At 44.7% G+C, this 20597-nt stretch overlaps 1 protein-coding gene across 5 annotated transcripts in view; it reads right to left on the reverse strand.

Moving 5' to 3' along the window:
- EPC1 (enhancer of polycomb homolog 1) overlaps positions 1 to 20264 on the reverse strand; it is a gene marked incomplete at both ends in the record, with an annotated part of 42085 nt that extends 21821 nt beyond the window's left edge. For all 5 annotated transcript variants that reach the window (XM_079538366.1, XM_079538365.1, XM_079538364.1 and 2 more), the window contains one exon: positions 20112 to 20264. In XM_079538366.1, coding sequence (XP_079394492.1) covers positions 20112 to 20264 — 153 coding nt within the window. The remainder of the gene's footprint in view (positions 1 to 20111) is intronic.
- Between the last annotated feature and the right edge of the window lie 333 nt (positions 20265 to 20597).

Here is a 20597-nt window from a genome sequence, read left to right on the forward strand (position 1 = left end):
CCATCACTTCAAGACAGAGCTCTTCAGAAACCCAACGGATCTCTGCCCTTGATCATCCACTTCCAAGTACAGTTTTCCAACCAGTTACGCTTTCCCTATAGCACCAGTTCCAAGGGCACTGTTTCTTGCATAACTGCAATAATAATTATTGCAGTAATTGCAACCAAGTCAAGTGCAGCTATCCAGCAGGTCTCAGCTGGCTACAGAAAGAAGCTGGACTGGGTTAGCCTGGTTTTACATCTGAAAAGCTCCTGCTTTTGTTTACAAAAAGACTAGTATTTTCCAGGTGATCACTGGGTCAAACACTTTCAGCCACCCATACCTCCTACAACATGCAATGAAGCTGGCTGGTCACAATCCCCCAGCTCCCACCTTTCTAACAGTACTGAAAGCAGTGTCACTGCAGGGCCCTCCCCGACCTCTGGGGTGCCACCTGCCCTTCAGAAGTTCTCAAAGAGCTGTGAAATTGTTTCTGACTGTTTCTTCAAAGCCCAGATGTGAATTTTAGGTGACTAAGTCAAGCTCCAAGGCTAAAGCTGTCATGTCAGAATAAAACCCCGTTAACAGCTGGTTACCAGGAGGTGTGGTCCTGTCCCCTCGCTGTCAGTCCCTATTATTGCTGCCTTGTACCAGGCTGATCTGTGACAGCTGAGGGAAGGGAACAGACAGAGCAGCAGCTCTCCTGTTGTTCTCCCCAAAGCAATTAGCGCTCCAATAACTGGCTCTGGGAGCAGGATGTGAGGAAGAGAGAACACAATCCTCTCTAGCAGCAGCCAAAGTTGCTTAGCTTCATCAAAATTTGTCCTTTTGGGGGGGGGGGGGGGGGAAGAAAGAATTGAGGGCAATAAAACCTAAAACTCATGGAAAGCAATGCTGGATAAGCATTTTCGACAGCTCAGCATCAAGCATAATCAAGTCTTTCAGTACAAGTACAGCATCCCCTTCTTAAACCACATTTGCAGCTAACTGCTTACCACCTTCTTCCTTTTTCTGAGACAAGCCTTTCACTTTCACATTCACGTATTATTTGTTCCAACTCCCCAGATGCAGGCTCTTGTGCCAACTGATCCTTCTTATCAAAGCAATGCTGGAACAGACCGCAGCTGCCTGTTTTATTAGTGCAACCCAGGCCAAACTACTGGAGAACACACAAATCAGCAGGTCCCTCCCTCTCAGTTTGCTTCCCTTAGATCTTTCATACATCCCCTCTGTTTAACTAGTAGTTACTGAAATGTACTTCTTTCTACTATTGTTTCTTCATAGAAAACTGTAACCACAAAGGTACCTTATCCTCACTGAAATGCCTTCTATTTTTACATTAGCTATGTTCAGCCCATTAGGCTCACATCCAGGAAAGCTTCCCTTGCAGTTGCTTCCTCTGCCTGACACGAAGGAAACATAGCCTTGGGAGTTGTGCTACAAGGCCCATCTGATCCGCTGCTTTCAGAGCAGAGGCAGCTTTCCTCAAACCACATTCCTTCTACTTGGTGCAGACACCGATGCTCATCCAATCCGTACATGAGGCCACTGAGTATTCAACCAAAGCCGGAAGTCTCCCCCCAGCCCAGTGCCCACCAGGTAAGCTGCCTGCCAAGGCTCACCACGAGCTCACACAGCTCCAGAGCAGAAGGGCTGCAGCAGGAGCGCACACCCAGAGGGGCAGCCAGGAAACAGCTCTGCTTCGTGCAACCCGCAGCCATGAATGTGGCACTGCACCCTCTGGATGCCTGTCCAGAAAGGTATCTGGGCAGAATTCCAACACTCATCACTGTGCTTCAGGTTACTCTGCTACTTGCAGAAACAAAGTAACTATTTCCTTTTTTCTCTCCTCTGGTTTTCTCCTAATTGAAGCCTACAAAGAAAGCCCACTGAAACAGCAACCCTCCCTCTGATTTCCAAGAACATGGCAAGATAAGATGTAGTCTATACATTTTTTAAGCTAAATTATACATGAATACCATCCTTTATTCCTTAGTCTTCCTTTCTATTAATTCCTAACATATAACATTTGCCACTTGCATACACTTTCACCGTATCAGTTTGGCAATTACGCTCTACAATATCAAAGAGCAGATCTCTTAGAGACAGTTCAAGGCACAAAGGCAGTACCAAGAGGCACTGCCAAGAGGCAATACCCCAAGCAAAGCAGGATTACTGCAGCTCACGGAGCAGCTGAGCACAACAGAATTGCAATTTGTTCGCTTCTGATCTGAGGAGCAACAGGACCTCTCTCAAATGATAATGCAGGAACGCCAGTGGAATTCTTTGGAAACTCATCTGTGAGCTCAACTAAGCAGACAGTGGTAATTGGGAACAAAACTCTTTGCTTCCTTGCTCCTTTTTGTAACGCCCAGCAAGTTTTAGGCAACAGGACTGTTGGATTCCAAGTTACAGTTCCCCACAGAAAACCAGCACTGACAGAGCACAGAGATTACTTTGACAGAGCACTCCACAACACACCTTGGAGGCTACACTCTAAGTACGATAACCAGAAGGCATTTAGAATAAATAAAAAAATCTAAGTGACATCACCCTGTCATTAATAGTTGCACCAAAGGAAAGTGTGGTATTATTACATTACTGAAGTAGAAAAGAGTATGTCTCTGTAAGAATGAAGGGGAAAATTCACTATTTTCTAATTTGACTGCATAATTCTTCTAACAATTCCAAAGCTCTTTAAAATATAATTTAAAGGCACATTTGTGTGCAAAAATTACCAGAAGAGCCAACTCTCAAGTCCACTTTGTAGAGAAGAGCAGCTCAAGGAGGAAAGAAGTCCCCAAATTATGGAAGCCTACATAAAGATTGTTTCCTTTGCTGCAGAAAGTGAGTGGGGCAGAGGGGTGGACCATACACAGCCACTGAAATAAGTTTTTAAAATGTTATCATTATGAAAGGGACACAGGAACACACACGAAAAAAACAATCACTGTTCACTTAGATACAAAAACCTTATAATGAAGATGGAACCAGAAACATCAAAAGCTGTAGAGCTCATCATGCCCACTTGACAGTTGATGAAGTGGTGTAAAAGCAATCTGATTTTGATCCATAAGGTGAAGGCTCCCAGTTGCTAAACTCACCAGGACAGCACTGCTCCTGCACCTTGGTTATCTCGAGTCACCATCAGCAACATGTGTTATCCTTAGAGAAGTGCAACACAGCTGAAGGCTACAAAATCCAACCAAGACCAACCACTCTGGTCTACCCTGTAACACAGGCCAGGGACTACGAGACACCGGCATGCCCACCGCATGCACCATGCCCCAGCCTCACCCCTCAGTGAGCTGCGGGGCGCACGCACTGCCTCCTCACTGACTTGCATGCACAGTCACAGAACGTGGCCTCAGAACAGAATGTCAGCTTACTCTGCTTGGAAATTTGTCCATAAATTGAATCCAATAATTTATTCACTGAAGGCAACAGAAAGGAGTACACCAACCTAACTGCCTCACTCAACACCCTCTTGCTGTTAACAGTTCTTAGTTGCTCTGCAACCTACTGAACAATCATTAGTTTACATAAAAGACTGGGAGGAGCATGAAGAGTGACCTCGGAGAACAACATGCATAAAAATAAAGCTCATCAGTTTAGCCATATGCCTCCCCTTACTTCTTAGATCTCTTCTTGGCCCTCCCCAGAGCCAGTCCAGGCTCAGTGAGGCATTTCTATGGCACTCCAGGAGGCAACTCTGCCACTGCAATAGGAAGGGCCCACACAGGGACCAACAAAGCTGCAAGCAAAGGCACAGACTACAAAAGCCAGTGTGTAACATCCATATTGGATCAAATGCAGACCTGTCCAGAGATGCCCCAGGTTTCCTCTGCATGCTTCTCATATTTAAACAGCAAGTGGCTTCAGTAAATTCCAGTAGGAGAGGAAGCAAACCTGCTCAGTTCTTCATAAGCAACAAGGTTATTACAGAAGCAGTATCATTCACTTTCCTTTTTACTACCTCACATGCATATTCAGTCACACATATGCAAAACAGCAATGACATTCTGACGAGTCTGCTTCCAAACAACTGCTGTCAAGAGCTCCGAAGTCACCCTTAGCATCCCGAGTTACACTCATCTCTGAGTCGCAGAGATCGCACAATCTCTGATAATGGCAATGCAATAGTTACGCAGGCAAGCACATAAGCAGCTTCCCTTCTCCTGACTCATGTACATGAGCACCATGTAACACGTTGGGGCAATATTTACATTTGGCCACAGTAAGAACACCATTGAAATGGGACACAATGGGAAACAAAGCAGCACAGTGATGTTCCCTGCTCTGTCTGTGATGGATCCTGAAGAACACTGTAGGTTTAGAAAAGTAAAGTCTGGTCAACAAGTAATTGTTAAGCCATCTTCCTGTTACAGGTACTTGTGTATACAGACATCAGGTAAACAACTCCTCACTTTGACTGAAGCTGCATGATCTCTCAGTGCCCTGAGTCATTCTATGCAGAAGAGAAATTCGTGCTCATTACTATGGCAGTCTACAAATGTCTCTCTGTATTCCAAACACGATGAAAAACTATGCACATCACTTCTCTTAATCAACGGATGTCAGTCTCATGAGTAGGCAATTAGAAAGATTCCACTAATTACTACAATAATTAGATCACTGCTACAAATCCCAATTTAAAACATCTGCTCAGTGAAATATAATCTAATTGTGCTTAAAAAAAGAAAAACAAAAAACACTTTATTATAAAAAAAATTACTTATTTGTAATTAACGAACTACCTCGAAACCTTGGTCATTCTTAGTATTTTAATCTGGAATATTGGTTAAAAGTGAGGTCAGCCACAGCCTTGAGCATCTTAGTCTACTGCTTTCCTGATGCTCAGATCGGGCACTTCCAGGAGCACACACAGAGTTTACCCTTTTCTTGAAAGGAGAAAAAAAAAAAGTTTTTTATAATAAAAATAAAATATATATGTGAAGGATTAGAAAGGGTATGTGAAGATGCTTTGAATGCATATTACTGAAGTAGCCAAGAGCATGACCTCCACTGCTCAAGATCAGACTGTACCAGAAAACAAATGTATCATTCAATTTACCAAAGTACAGCTTCTACAATACAGCCTACACAGGATTGAGAAAAACTCTTAAAAATGGAGCCACCTGTTATCAGAGCTTTCAGCCAGAAGGCCATTTCCAACAGCTTAAGTGAATCTTCATGGTAAGAGTATGAAAGGGGTACATCAAGATCTTGTCATAGCTGACTCATAAGGAAATAGTATCCAGTTCCCTAACAACAACAAATATATATATTATATATTATATAATTATATTATATTTATATATATAAAATATATTTTAGAGAGAGAGAGAGAGAGAGAGAGAGAGAGAGAGAGAGAGAGAGAGAGAGAGAGAGAGAGAGAGAGAGAGAGAGAGAGAGAGAGAGAGAGAGAGAGAGAGAGAGAGAGAGAGAGAGAGAGAGAGAGAGAGAGAGAGAGAGAGAGAGAGAGAGATGCAACTATCTTGTCCCTTATTCGAACATTACTGCATCAGTAGTCCTACCAAGCACTCCAATACTTCTAAATGGCAAAAACACCACACTAAACTAACACAAATGCTGGAAAACAAGGCCCTTACATTAGCAATAACAGCAGTGGGCACTGCTTAAGAAAAAGTCATGTCAATAACAAGGTAACAAGTAACACATTAAACCAGTCTCTACTGTGCTTCACTACCGTGCAGCACAATACTAACACACACATGAACACAAGGCTGTGTTCCAACAGGGACAGGGTGCCACAACTACTCACATTCCTTATGGCAGAATACCCTACACAGCACTGGAAGCTCAGGATGGATTATAAATCTACATTTAGATAGATAATGAGGCTCAAAAAACTTGGATCAACTTTCATACTACCTTTCTCTCAGAGTTTTCCACTCCATCAGTGAGGGAAAATACCAGCTTCTTTCACAGGAACTGCTGCTCAGTCTTCAACTTCATTAAATCAACCCTTTCTCCTCTGCAGAGAAGGCTTACTACCTTCAGGCTGATCCACTAACAAACCTGACAGCGGTACAGAAACAAGGCAGGCATGGCACTGGAAAACACCAGGCAGCAAAACAAATCCGTAACGTGTAGTTTGAGGAGCCACTCTGTATCTCTCCAGCATCCATCTAATGAAGGCTTAAAACCATTCCCTTCCACAAGCCTAAGCACACAGACTAGGGAATCAGTGGCTTCCTAGATCCACACCTACCCCAAGATTTAACTTGATCTTCCTTCAGAATAAGAAAAGGATTTGGTTTCTTCTGTTAAAAAAAAAAAAAAAAAAAAAGATGAAATGCAAGGCTCAGAAAGAAGATTCAGGACCACTACTTTTCCTTCAGCGTTTCCAACAGTACAACAGCAGAACTTAATGTTACCTGGAGCTTGAAGGTCAGCTCCCTAAAACATCATCTTGCACAAGCCAGCAAGATCTCAGGTAACTCTGTGCAAGACAACAGAGGGGCATTTTATCAGAGGAGCCCTCTGCCTAATGCAGTGTCTCATGAAGGAACTTACAGGTATCCCTACAAAAGAGGGTAAGAACTGCCACAAAAACAAGAGCTGTGCCTTCACAGCTGCACACCCCCCAGCCACGGCCTATCACGCAGTGGGAGCTCTGTTCCAGTCTTTGCAGCCAGTATTGAAGTGTTTCTTCTGAGAGCTTTCAGAGCAGTGTGCTATGCAACTCTGAAGTCAAAGGCCTGACAGACACCAAGGTTTCTGGATATCTCATTTTCAATTAGGAGAAAAAGGGTTTACCCAAGGATCTGTATCACAAAAATAGAACATGTGTATCTTCCTTCAAGACTACCCCATGTTTACTATGTTGGCAAGTTTACCTACACCTCTGCTGTAAAGTACGGTTTCATTACCTCAAGAGGTCATTCACATTTAAGAGCAATAAAATGTGATTGATATTTAACTTGAATTCTGTAAAACATTCAGTGTACATGGAGACAGCAAAATGTTAAACCATCACCACAAAAACAGAGCATTAACACTGGAGTGAACGTGTGCTCAATGGCTAAGGCTCAGCACCTCCTGTCACATAACCCAGCACTAAAGCCTTAAAACTAAGCACTTCTTAAGAACAGCCACAAACATGTTTTCTATCTAAAAAGCTCATATACTGTAATTAATAAAACAAGCAGAAGAAGCTTCCAGAGCATCCCTTTGGAATCCCAAGCTCATTTTATTTCTGAAATCAGCCAATAAACACGTAGTGCTCCTTTCAGCCCTATAGGGGAAAAAAGCAAGCCCACAGAAAAAGCACAGGGTGAATCACGCTCAGGACTGAAACTCAGCCAGTTATACGAGCACACTTCCATTGATTCCACAGTATCCACTGTGAGAAGTACTTTCTTCCTTTGTTTAAGATTTCACACAGCAGGGTAGAGAAACCACCACCCAGCATTGAGCAGAGCCAGGGGCTGCAGCAGCACACAAGCTGCCCAGGGCACACCCAGCCACAACCCTGCCATCACTGTCAGTGCCCAGCAATTCCCATGTTCCCATCTCACATTCCTCCAAACCACTGCTGGTTCTTTTTTAAAGAGAAAAAAGAAATGCATGGTATAGTTCATAATTCCTTAAATAGAGAAAGTTTTTCCACATCCTGGGATAGTCAAGTATTGAGGTAGTTGTTAAGATATGTCAAAACTCAAGCCTTCTATAAAACAAAAAGATCAGGAGAGAGGCACTGAGTTCAGTGCACTGGATGCGCATTAGGAAAAAAAACCCGCTTAGCTACCAGTGTACAATTGGGGCAATCAGCTAAGATTTGTCCAGATATGCTAACGAAAATGCAAGTAATACCCATCAACACTTTTCTACTGAACTTCTTATTAGCTTCAGTACTCACAACGCTCAGATTGTAATTTCAGGTCTGATGCCACAAAAGAAGAAAAGTGCTTCCTCAGTAGTGACAATGACAGCTGCAGCAGTGAATAACTTAAAATAGACTTCCCGAAGATCACAGCGCTTATCTGTGCACTTCCTGCTGCACAGATCAGTCTGCACTCTGCCAGTCTACAGATTTAGACACTTTCTTGGCTTAGAAGGAACACAGCTACCTCCGAATGTGCAAAGATGCTCCCTACAGCCTGTATTAGGCAAGAAAGTTCACACAACATAGAACTTGTATGTTTTCTGACCAGTAAAAGTGTATTCTGAAAGACAAAGCACTACACACAGCATGAGTCAGATGCCAAGTCATTATTCTTTATAGGTCAGTTATTCTCAGTGTCTCATAATCTCCAAGTTTATTTAGATTGCCTCTAAAAACACAAGACAGACTGGCATTCCAAATTCATGACCTTTTATGTGCAATTACGATCAAACCTGGTTTTAAGTCTAACATAAACACCGAGTAACTGAGACAGGTGGGAGGCCAAACTCACACAGAGATGGGGAGGATGCAGGAAGACCACAGGCTGAACAGCAGAGGTTTGCAGCAAGGCCAAGCACCTCAATGCTCGTAAGCTCACTGCACTACAGCCATCGTGGCCACTTGCTCTGCGCGCACACTGAGAGCCAAGCGTGTGAGTGGACCGAGTGTGATCCCTGGGTGTCATGTACACAGAGACAGCGTCAGTACGTTTGGGCTACACTGCCTGTCTGACGCCAGGTCCCTTTTGAAAGGGAAGTGCCATTTTAATGCCTTTCACTTCTCTAGCATTCAGGCCACCTTTGACCTTCATTTGTTAAAGACATCCAAAAGAAACCAAACAAAAATAAATGCTATGCTTTTCTGGTATTCTTCAGGCTTCCACTCCTGCCTACTGTACAAGCCTAAGCCTGTACCCATAGCACAAATTAAATACATCCCACCTCTGAAAGAGCAGATACATGGTATTTCCTCCACCTCTCCAAGGCAGAGCAGTCATAACCCACCCAAAAATAACTGTAACACCAGTATGCAGGGCACAACACACATTCCCCTATCAGGTGTGCAACTGCACACTGCTAGATTCTTCATGGGTAACTCCTGGAGACAGGGAACAAAGTCAAACATATGAATAAGCATGCCTTGCTGGATTCAACTAAGTTATTTTGTTTTATAGACATTTTAAAACTTTATGCGAAGAAAGCAATCTGCGTATCAGTGGAAAAACCTACTTAAGGGACTTAAGAAAACCTCCTATTACCAGGACCCTACCTCTCTCTCACCACTGACCCTATACAGGCTACCAGAGGCTGCAACTAACACATTGTTTTCCATATCAGTTCATCACAGCCTTTCTGCATAAGGAGTATTTTAGCTCTACTACATTAGCATCTGCTAAATAAATACAGCTGGTGTCTTGAAAACCATGAACTTGATCCTGCACATATTTTTAGAGAGCAAAAATAGGAGCCCTTTGAATTACCAATTATAATGTTGATTTCATACTGTTTACCACATTACACTGTCAGCCTTCGCAACTCCTGCATTTTCATCATGTTGAAAATAAAGCACCAAGTAATAATCAATCAATAGAAAAGAGAGGTGACATTTCTAATGCAAGGTGGGGAAAAAACAAAAACAAACCTCAACATAACAGTGAAATGATGATGTTAACAAGACATTCTAACTGCAATGACCAAGTACTCAGCAGTCTGCTCTCACAAAAATAGATAAATAAAAATCAACAAGACATCACTGAAACACGGAAGGAAACACCTTCCAGACCAATGCTTCAGAACACTTTGTAACAACAGCTTCAAGACACCTGGAAGGTTTTTCAATCCTTTTATGTTTGCATCTCTGGGTATTTCTGACAGCACACTGATTCCCGTCATCACCCACTGGAGACTCTCCAACAATGGTATTGTGTGGCCTTTTCCTTAGGCACATTTTATTTTTTTTCCATACAGACAAGTGAAATGGAATCACTCCAGGAAGAACTGATTACCTCTCCACAGGGCAGCGTGTTCTTGCTTCTTCCACCCGCTCAGTACTGCAATGATGTGACCCAGCAGGGTCAGTACAGCAGCAATATGCCAGAGTAAAATGTTCTCTCCCTGTCTGAAAGCATTACTGCTGCCACAAGCTGGCTTAGGACCTCAGACAGCGGTGTCACCCACACACACAGCACTGCTAAGCTGGCGGTTTGGCTTCCTTCAAACCCTCAACAACAACTACTGTTTAGCTTTTCATATAACTGAAGGAGACAATTTACATTAATCAAACGTGAAAAAGCAAAGTTTCTAACAGTATACTTTTCAGCTATTGTGATGGCCTGAAGAGAAAGGACCTAACAGCATGACACACTCATTCACCCTCATTCTGTGAATGGCAGGAGAAACCACAAGAGCTAGACTAACATCCATTATAAACACAGAAGTGAACTACACGTACACTCCTGACCACAGCACAAACCAGTTCTGGATAAGACTCTGCCTCCAGACCTAACAACTTCATCACTTGATCTTTTTTATTAGCAGAAAGTGCTCTTATCTGCAGTCCTGAGCACAGGCCAAGCATGAGGTCAACCTCAGACTGCTGAAAGACAGGATGGTGATGTTCATGAGAAGACTGACCTTGGAAAACATTCAAATTCTTCCCCACTCCCCATCCTCACAAACTTACAGTGGGAAAACCTACAGCTTAACACAAACGAAGATACAATGGTGGATACCTCACTTCTGATTTTCCAACTGGAGAGTCGAACCATTTGTTGGTTACAACATCCAAAGATAACGAGGCAACCAAACCATGCCCAGGGACATTTTCCTGCTGAAGCAAATCAACAACCATCAAATTCAGAGCTCAGTCTTCACAGGTTCTAGTTTTATTTACCGGTAGAAATATCCACGAATGCCTTTCCAGATGGCCTGGGCACTTCATACAACCAAGCTGCTATCTTCCCGCAGCGCTAACCACGTGCTGTACCCTTGGATGCAACACAGACAAGTTACATAGCCAGTCAGAGATTTGTGTCCACTGCTCTCAGCACAAAAGCTCATCATGAGCACTTCAGTTTCTCTCTCCTTGGAAGCTTCTCCAGATTTTTCAATCATAGCCAAGGACATGTCTGTCTGTTCAGGACCTGTTATTTCCACAGCCCATACTTCACCTACCTAAAAGCTAGTTAACTCACCCAAACAAAGGTGAGATTTAAAAACTCAGCTCAAGGTCTTTGCGACGAGAACACTGCTGTCATGGAAAACCAAAACAGATGTAAGAGTTCATGCAGAACTGCGCAACAACTCCCTGCAGTCAAGTCTTGAAGATCACCAGAAAGCTCACTGATTTCTCTTCCAACCCTTTTCACTACGTAGCCATCACTCGGGGCACTTCTTAATAACTTTCCAGACAGGACTCCTCAGAGAAAGTATATGTCCAGAGGACAGCTAGACAGAATAAACAGCCAGAACTGCTTATTGCTTCTACCCTACAGCTCTGATTGAAGTTTTCAGCTATCAATGTTTTGCTGACTTCCCACACAAACACACTTTTTCCTAACTGAACAAGTCACACTACCTGAGAAAAATAAAAAAAACACACCAAAAACCATCTGGTTCACTTCAGTTCTGGTAGCTCAAGTTCTCTCCCCTCACGTGCAAACAGCTGAGGTCTTGTCTATTGGCACAAAGACTGTTTAAGTTTTAACGTGATGAAATCATCAGCTGCCCAAGATGAACTATGAATACTGAACGGCCTTTGTCCCAGCAGCTGAAGTCCCACAGTACCTTGTCTCCACTCCACCACTACAGTTTCCTCACCACAAGCAGCTAGCATTATCCTCTAACAAACAGAAAGGGAGAGAAAACAAGGTTATCACTTTCAACAATAAACACATATAAACAATGAAAATAAGTTAGAAAAAAAATAGCAACTTAGAAGACTGCATAGATGTCTTCATAAGCACATGAGGTTTTAACAGCACTGCAGGAGTAATCCACTTAAAGCAATCCACTAGCAGAATACCGAAGTGCTGCAGTGCTGAGCTGGCTCTTACTCATCCCACATCCCCACTCCTCAACAGAACAATGAAAGCACTGTGTGCCCCGGCTTTAAACTTGGGTCTTCTCTGAGCTACATCTAGGGTCACAGAATCGTAGAATGGCGGGGACAGAAGTGGACCACAGTGCTCATCCAGTTACAACCCCCTGCTATGTGCAGGGTCACCAACCACCAGACAAGGCTGCCCAGAGCCACACCCAGCCTGGAAAGTGGTTACTACATAGTAAATACTATATGCTGAATTACAACGTCATAGGATTTGCTCTCTTTTAGAAATACTTAGGACTTGCAAGAAGTGAGAAAAATCATAGATCACCAAGGTATGCAGAGCACATCCATGTAGCAAACTAATATGGGATGGGTATGGAGAGGGGGAAGACTCACAGACTAGGCAAGTAAAAGCTGCATTTCTCAAGAGAGAACAAATACACAAGAGAGACCAGGAATACTATTTTATCTCTAATGTTATGAAGAAACTCAACAAGGAGAACTACAGAATTTAGAAACAGGAGAGAATGAGACATGTCAGATAACTACATCTGGGGAAATGCCTGGAAAAGAAGAAGAAAAAAAAAAAAAAAAAAAAAAAGGAGGCAGGTACTGTGCAGACAGACCAACACAAGGGACGATACTGACTGGAACAGAAGGAAAAAACTCATTAAAGTTACACCAAGCGTTTCTCTACCCACACTTGGAAGGTCACCTGGGGCAAGAGGCATCACAGATCAGCTATTCAAAAGTTACCTGTGCAATTCTTTCCTTTCCAAGTAGGTTCTGTACTTTTAACCCATCATCAGTATACTTTCATTATAAAGTCTCGATTTACGAAGTATCTGAGAACAGAATCCTACACAGAAGTCAACTTTTCATTCTAACACCTTCCTAGCAGCTACATGCTCTGCAGACCTGATCAGCAAACAACCTGCAGACCACAGCCTTTCCAATTAGAATATGCTCAACAGCACTAACTGCACACATAGGGCAGCCTTCACTACAAACCTCTCCTTAAAGGCAAGTTTGGCAACTCTTCCAGGGAGGATATTAGATCCCTAATTTCTATTTAGAACTAGAAGTAATAACCTCCAAATTGTGAAACTGGTGCAAAGGTGTGAATGTAAGATGTAAGAGTCATTTACTTGATCACTGTATTCACACCAGCTCCATTTTACCATATCAATCTGAACCTCCTAACTGTGATCTGCTCAATTTCGTACCAAGATGCATCACTTTGGATACTGGCAAGAAACCTTTTCCAACAACAACCCTCTTGAAAGTTTCCATTTCAATTCAAGAAGTGTGAATTTCTTAACTTCTGATTAAATAGAAAGGAAATTAATCTTTCAGAGTGGCACTTGAACCATATGAGGATTGCTTCCTCTCTCACTGACAGCACCTGTGCTTGAACAGACAGGCAGACCAGTAGGTTTCAAACATTTACTTCACCCTCAATTCACTGTCACTTATCTGTTTAAGCAGAGAGGCCCCTCACAGGACTGGGTTAGTCCCACAACAGACATACAGCTGAGAAATAAAGACACTGCTGGCAAGAACAGAAGAGCATATATAAAGGCTCATTAAACAGGAGGGGGTTACATCAGACAACTACCAGGATCTTTATTCTGATGCATGAGTCACTTGATGCATTCCTGGACATTCGTCTTTCCTCTCAGAGAAATAAGAGTACTAATGAAGTGGAAAAAGAACAAGCAACTTACTACAGCTACCTGAGGCCATTGAGTTACAGCACAGTGCTCTGCTGCACACAAGCACACGTTCCTAAGAACAGTGACTTGAAAAAGTAAGGCAGTAACTTCCAGGTATGTGCAGAGCTCACCCTGAATAATCTGCTAACTGGTAATGAGACAAATACAGATACACTGCTCAGGAGTATGACTGTGTAGCTGTAACATAACTGCTTAGAAAGCAACAAGCTGAGTGGTTTGTATACACAAAAACACATTACCACTCTGAAGAGCTTGCCTCACCACACTGTTTTACTACATGGGATCAAGTACTAGGCAGGCTTCCGTGGACTATTTAAGTTCTACTAGAAATAAATACAAGATTTTAGCTATTAAAATCAAAAGAAACGCAAAGACACGTTGCTGTGATTCTCAAGTGTTTGAATCAGTGGATTACCATCCCATGCCAAAATTAATACCAAATATTTCACTGCATACAATTATTACCTGTTCATTTGCTGAAATCTATTACATGACATAACATCAGCAACAAACAACAGTGAAGTGAACAACATGATGAATCTCCTCCTCAATAGAGAACGTGAGAATTGCCAGGAGGTAAAACTGTCCCGTCCGAGGCCATACAAAGCCCTGAAGCACGTTCTCAAACAGGCACTCCTTTCCCAGCCATCCCTTCTGTTCAGAATACAGCCCCCAAACTTAACTTGGTTAGCGGTTTTTCAATCTTAAACCAAGGAAGTTGAACGACAATTTTAATCTCTTCTAAGGATTAACCATCCTAAGTAAAAATGCTCTCACTAGCCTATTTTAAGTCTGAGCATGAACCACGGACTCAAAGTAGGTTACTGTGCTATACATAAAACCACTGCTGTCACAGGGGCCCTCTGCACAATTACTAGGAAACCAAGAAAAGGTTAAAAATAACTTCAGTATGAGTGTATCAAACTAACCCCTTGGGACTGCTCTAAACTCTTCTGGAAGGGTTACATAGGGAGTTGTCCTAATATGCAGTATTTTTTAATGGAAGATGAACTGATGAGAAAAAGAACAGCTTTCTGTTGGAACAAGCGCTCAGCTTGAAATTCTTCTAGGAGTTGGCTAATTCACATCCTCCACGGTATGAGATGCCCACGATCAGAGACAGCAAACAGAATGGTATTTGAGAACCTGAAGTAGGTGCTTCCAACACAGTGCTACAGCGCAGCCCCTTCACCACTCCACGTTTACCTAGCAGTGTGCAGACCCACCACTGCATTATCATCTCATGTGCATGACAATCCTCTGCCTGCAACTCCCCAGTCAGCCGGACTCCTGGGGCACACCAACAGGCCACACACCGCCATTCCTAAACCAACTGTCAGTTAAATCCCACGGCTGTTTTCTCTACTTGTTCCTAGCTGAATGCACTACATTTCGGAACACGAAAGAAAAAAGGAAAAACAGACTTGAAACTAATGATTCAGTTACAGTACCTGTCACAACCGTCATTCATCCCATTCTGACTGCCCCCACAAGATCCAAGAGCACTTGTATCGGTGAACCATACATCAGTAAGGTGTGATTATTTTACTTGGAGTACTCAAGTGTCACGGACACAGGTATTTCATGAGAAGAAAACACATACTTCCAGGCAGGCACACACAGGATGCAGTTTCTTAAGCATTAAAGTACGCCCTAACCAAAAAAGATAATAGGCTCTCCAGTGAAACTTAAGTACATAAACCAAGACTCTTCCTACGCTGACTCACTCACCATGCCCCAGCTATACACCTGATTCACTCACGTTTCAATTCAGCGTAGCTAGATGGCAACTTCCAGGCCACATCTGGTACGCTCCATGCTAGCTTTTTCGCTTGGAAAGGTGGAAAACAGCTGTTCCAGCAGCAAGATAATCACAGAAACAATGAAGCTGGAAAAGACCTCTTAAGATCAGACAGTTTGTCAACTCATCACACCATGCCCACTAAACCACATCCCCTAGTGTCACACCTCCATGTCTCTTGATATGCTGCAGCCTGGATACACCAGCTTCCCAACACTTTCAGCATGGATTTGGAAGGATGCATTTCTCTGCACGCACTACCTAGAGAAGAACTACAGTAGCTGTGCTCAAGGAAGTTTTACACAGAGGACGCAATATCTGAGCCTGACCAAACTGAGTAAAGGTGAAATGAACAGTGCTCGCTACATTAGAGATGTTCCACCAGACAACTCATTTCAAATATCTCAAAGCATTTGAATGAATATTAAGTCACCTCCACCAGCTTGTATATAACATTTTGAAAATACTGTATGGTCACACTAGTATCAGGAAATAATGAGTAAGGATGCCTAATAACATTTTATCAAGTAAACTTCCCTTCAACATCTCCCATGCTGGGGCAGGAAAAAGAACCACAACTGCAGGTTTAATAACACCAAAAGCACATTTTCAGCTTTGTCAACTGTTTGTTCAAACACCAGATAAATAGTATGATAGAACTTGCTGCACACAACAGCATGCACAGACTTAATTCCACTTTCTGTGCAGTGTATTAGTTGTATTGCGACAGATATGCCAAGGAAAACAGAACCAAATAAGCAGTTATACAGTCTACCACTTCAGGTTCTGGGCGCTTAATTGTTTCTGCTATTAAAAACACTGACTAGGAGAAGCTTCACAGGATGAGGAGGAGTTACGAGTGTAGAGATTAATCACTGAACCATGAGCTTTGTGAGAAAAGAAAGTTAAGAGTAACACAAAGCAACAGGGCTTCTCACCGCTGATATGCTCTCCTCTGCCACAGCACAAAGAGGGAGAGGCTGGGACAAACTCCACCCAGTGAAAAATGAGCATCTACCTTACATAAGCTTTAGCATACACAGACTAAATGGAAATACAACACTGAAAACTTTATTATAAGTACAGTAATATCAATATTTACATCAGGATAACAAACACACCCAATGAAAATAAAACATTAATTTCCACGCCCCAATGAATACAGACTTATTTATTGCAGAAGTGTAGGAAAATTCACTACAGTGATGTACACTGCAATGCGTACTTAGTAATGCTTGTAAAGCTGTGCATGATTTCTTCATATAACACAGCAGTGAACATGCTAGAAAGCCTCAGCCTCTTGAGAGAACCACTGAAGAACAACTTCTCCCAAATAAGTTGCTCTGCTTTGCCATCTCTCTTATGTTCCAGCCTGAAATTTGAATTTCCAGTTAAAAAAAGAAAAGAAAAAAAAAAGAAAGGAAAAAAGAACAACACAGGCCACACAAATTACTATCTTGGGAGAGCAATCCCTCCCCAACGACCACCACACCCGACACCCTCTATGCCCTTACTTTGGCATTTGTTACGAATTGGACTTGGTACTCAAGTCTGCTTTACTGCACTATTAACAGCGCCCTGCTCTCTGACTGCTCAAATCCCAGCACTAAGGACACACTTGGCTGAAAAACAAGACTTTGAGATAATGCAGTGGATGTACATTATTGCAGAAGAACGTCCTTACATTTTGAAGGCTTACATTAAGAGATGCACACGTCTCCTGACTGTTTTCAGTCTCTTACATTTAGCAATAGACTTGGCAACAGCCACGTGTTTACCTGAGGAACTTGGGAGCTAAACTGTCAGAACACAGTTATCAGTCGGCAGCTCTGAGCACCACCTGCCTGTAGGCCAAACAGCATTTCATTCTCAAGTCTTTTACCTCCAAACAAAACCGCTGACTGAACTTCTGCCTCGGTAAAATACACCCTTCTGCTTGGTAGCACGGTTATCACTTCACGGTTGTCACATCTTTGTAATAGCTGCTATATCTCTACCACCTGCTGCATATTTTAGAATGCATAAGGGTTTTTCTTTACCTTTAGAAGATTCTTACAAAGCATCACTGCTTATCTGAAGTTTCAAGTTGTGACAATCAGATGTACTATTTTCCATATTTATTCTTTGAAGGAACAGGATAGGAGAAAGCTAAGATGAAAGGGAAGCAAAATAGATTCCTTTTGGTGCATCACAACACTAATTAGACATTTAAATATCTTGTGACTCAATGCTTGATTATTAAACCTCTGATTGCATTTTTCCCTAGGGAAAGCCATTTTGTCAAGAGAAGGGTTCTGAACTCCAACTTTGTGTTCACTTAGAATTACATTTATGCAGAACTCAAAGCAATTTTACAAGCCTATTTATAAAAAATACTACAGATGACCACCCTCCTCTCCCCCTAGATTCCTGAGAAGGCTTTACCATCTGTCCGTAAAGAAATGGATGATGGCATTATTTTCATAAGCATTAGAAGAAAACAGTTTAAAAAAGTCTTCTGTTGCTACATAATACAGATACCTTCCCAAAACCCTGCACAGCACAAAGTCAGGGAGAAGAATGCAGCAGCGCATTACACCTACGACAGCCACCACAACTTCAGCAGACTGCTGTCGGTCTCCACTGCCAAGACCACTAGAAAGCCCAGGAGAAAACACAGTAGAGTGAGAGAAGGAAGGAAGTTTGCCAAGTTTGTAGAAAGAAGAAGTGGGAAGAGTTTAACACCAACCGTTTTATTTAAGAAGCCACTGAAAGGACTCTGAAGACACCTGCGTTTACTGGCAGAGAACTGATTTCTCCTGGGGGTGTGTCTGTGCATGTAAGTGCATGCAAGTGCATGCACGCACATTTAGAACAAAGGCATGAGCAAGCTAACTACAGAAAGTGTTTACCTGCACCTACAGCTCTAGGGTTTAACCCTCAAAGCTTGATTTTGCTAACAAAAGCACTGCATTAACCACAGAAACGAAGCCCTATAATTAATGTTTAACAATTTTCCCTTGCTTGTGACTACTTTCCCTTCGCTAGTACATATCTGTGGGCAGACAAACAGATATTCCATGTGACTTTCTACCCCAGAGATTTATAACTGCAAAGTAAACAGTGAAAAACAGTTGTCTGACATTTACACAAGAACATATGTACGTGTGGCTACCTGTTCACCGAAAAATAAACTCCGTAAGCGAGTCATCATCAAACAAATTTTGGAATTCTGGGGCAAGCAGTAGGCTCTCGGGTCAGAATGCACATGCGTTGGTTCAGAATATACTTCCTATGTGAAAGAACGAAGCCTACCTCAGCACAGCATTACTGCCTGAACATGACTACTTTGTGGTTACCACAACAAAACGAGAAGCAAACCTCCAACAGTTCTGTGGACATACAGAGTTATTTGTGACACGCACAGGGCTTTGAAATATTCCTTAAGCTACATTAAAGCGGCAGGCATTGACACAGAAGGGAAAGCAAAAACTCTGGAGCAGTTAGCGGAGACAGCAACGTGCCAAGGGCAGCACCCTCCAGGAATCGTTTGTTCTCCTTGGTGCTCCATAAAAAAAACTCACAGCACCAGCTAACTCAGCACTACAAGAGCAGAGTACCTCCGCAGAGCCCACACACGTGTATGTTTCAGACAAGCGGCTCAGAGATGGCTGCATCCGGAAGCACACAACTTCACAGCCAACGCAGCATGACAGCAAACCGAGCCGCAGAGGTGCAGAGCTGTCACATCCATGTTCCCCACAGACCTAAGCCCTGTCGGCAGCGCTGCGGCTCCCACCTGCCGCACTTCATGTGCTGATGGGGAAAGCTGACTTGAGCAAAAACAGTAACTGAACTTAAAGACACGCGGAGAACTACGGGCAGCGCCAGCAGAAACGCGGCGCGGGGCACCCAGCGGTAAGCGGCCGCTACATCACGCTGCAGTGCCGGGACGGACGCGGCGTAAACTCCGAGCCCCTCAGGGACAGCCGCGCTGCGCGGCAGGAGCCGCGTGCACGCTCGCCACACAACGAGCGTCCGGCCCCGCCGAGCCCACGCGCGTCTCGCGGGCCTTCTAACAAACGCGCAGAGCCCTTCCCGCTTCTTCCGCGCCGACACGTGCGCGGGGACGGCCCCGCCTGCAGCGCTCCCTCCCGCCGCCCCCAGCGCGGCCCGGGCCGACGCGCGCTCCCGCGGCGGCCGCCACAACTTCCTGGCGCCCCCTGCGGCGGGGCCCGGCTCGGCAGCGCCACCCCGTGGAGCCGCGAGGCAGCGCCGGGCCCCGTCTCTGCGCCGCTGCCGCACTAGGCCCGTTCCGAGAACCAGGAGACAAAATGGCGGCCGGCCGCGCGGTCACGTGACGCCCTTTGTGCCTTTCGGGGCCCCGCCGGAGGACCGCGAGCCGCCCCGGGGCGCGGGCGGGGGGGAAAGGGGCCCGCGAGAGAGCCCTGGGGGCGGGCACGGCGGTGGGCAGAGGGGCTCCGCGCTTTCCCTCCCCAGCTCTCCCCCCCCCCCCCCCCCCCCCCCCGGCGGGCGGGGAGAGCGGGGAGAAGATGGCGGCCATTTTGTGCTTGCGCAGAGGCGAAGGTGGGGGCCCCGGGTGCGGGGGGGATGGAGGGACCCGGCCGGGGGGGGTGGGGGGGGGGGTCTCACGTACCGACTCCTCTTCCTTCTCCATGCCCGTGGGCATCTGCGGCACGGCCCGGTTAATGGAGGCATATTCGGCCAAGTCGGGCAGGTCCTCGCAGCGGAAGACGGGCAGCGGCTTGGACGCGTCCAGCGCCCGGGCCCGGAACGACAGTTTGCTCATGTTAGGCGGCGATGGCGGCTCCGGCTGGGGAGGGGGGGGCGACAGCAAGAGCGCTCCGAGCTGAGAGCCGGACCCCGCCGAGCGCTCTCATGGAGAGACCGCGGCTCCCCCGGCGGGGCGGGGCGCGCTCCGACACGGGGCCCGGCGGCGCCGGCTGGGCTGGGCGCTGGCTCCGCTCCTCCGCCGCTCCGGCTCCGCTCAATACGCCACGGCCAACATGGCGGACATTAAACCTCGACTGGCCGCCTCTTTCAGCCAACCCCAGCGCCACAGCCATTCCCACACTGCATCGCGCAGGGGCGCGGGCACAGCGCCGCCCGGGGGAGAGAGCGC

The sequence above is a fragment of the Tetrao urogallus genome, assembly GCF_951394365.1.
Source record: "Tetrao urogallus genome assembly, chromosome: 7".
Classification (NCBI taxonomy): domain Eukaryota; kingdom Metazoa; phylum Chordata; class Aves; order Galliformes; family Phasianidae; genus Tetrao; species Tetrao urogallus.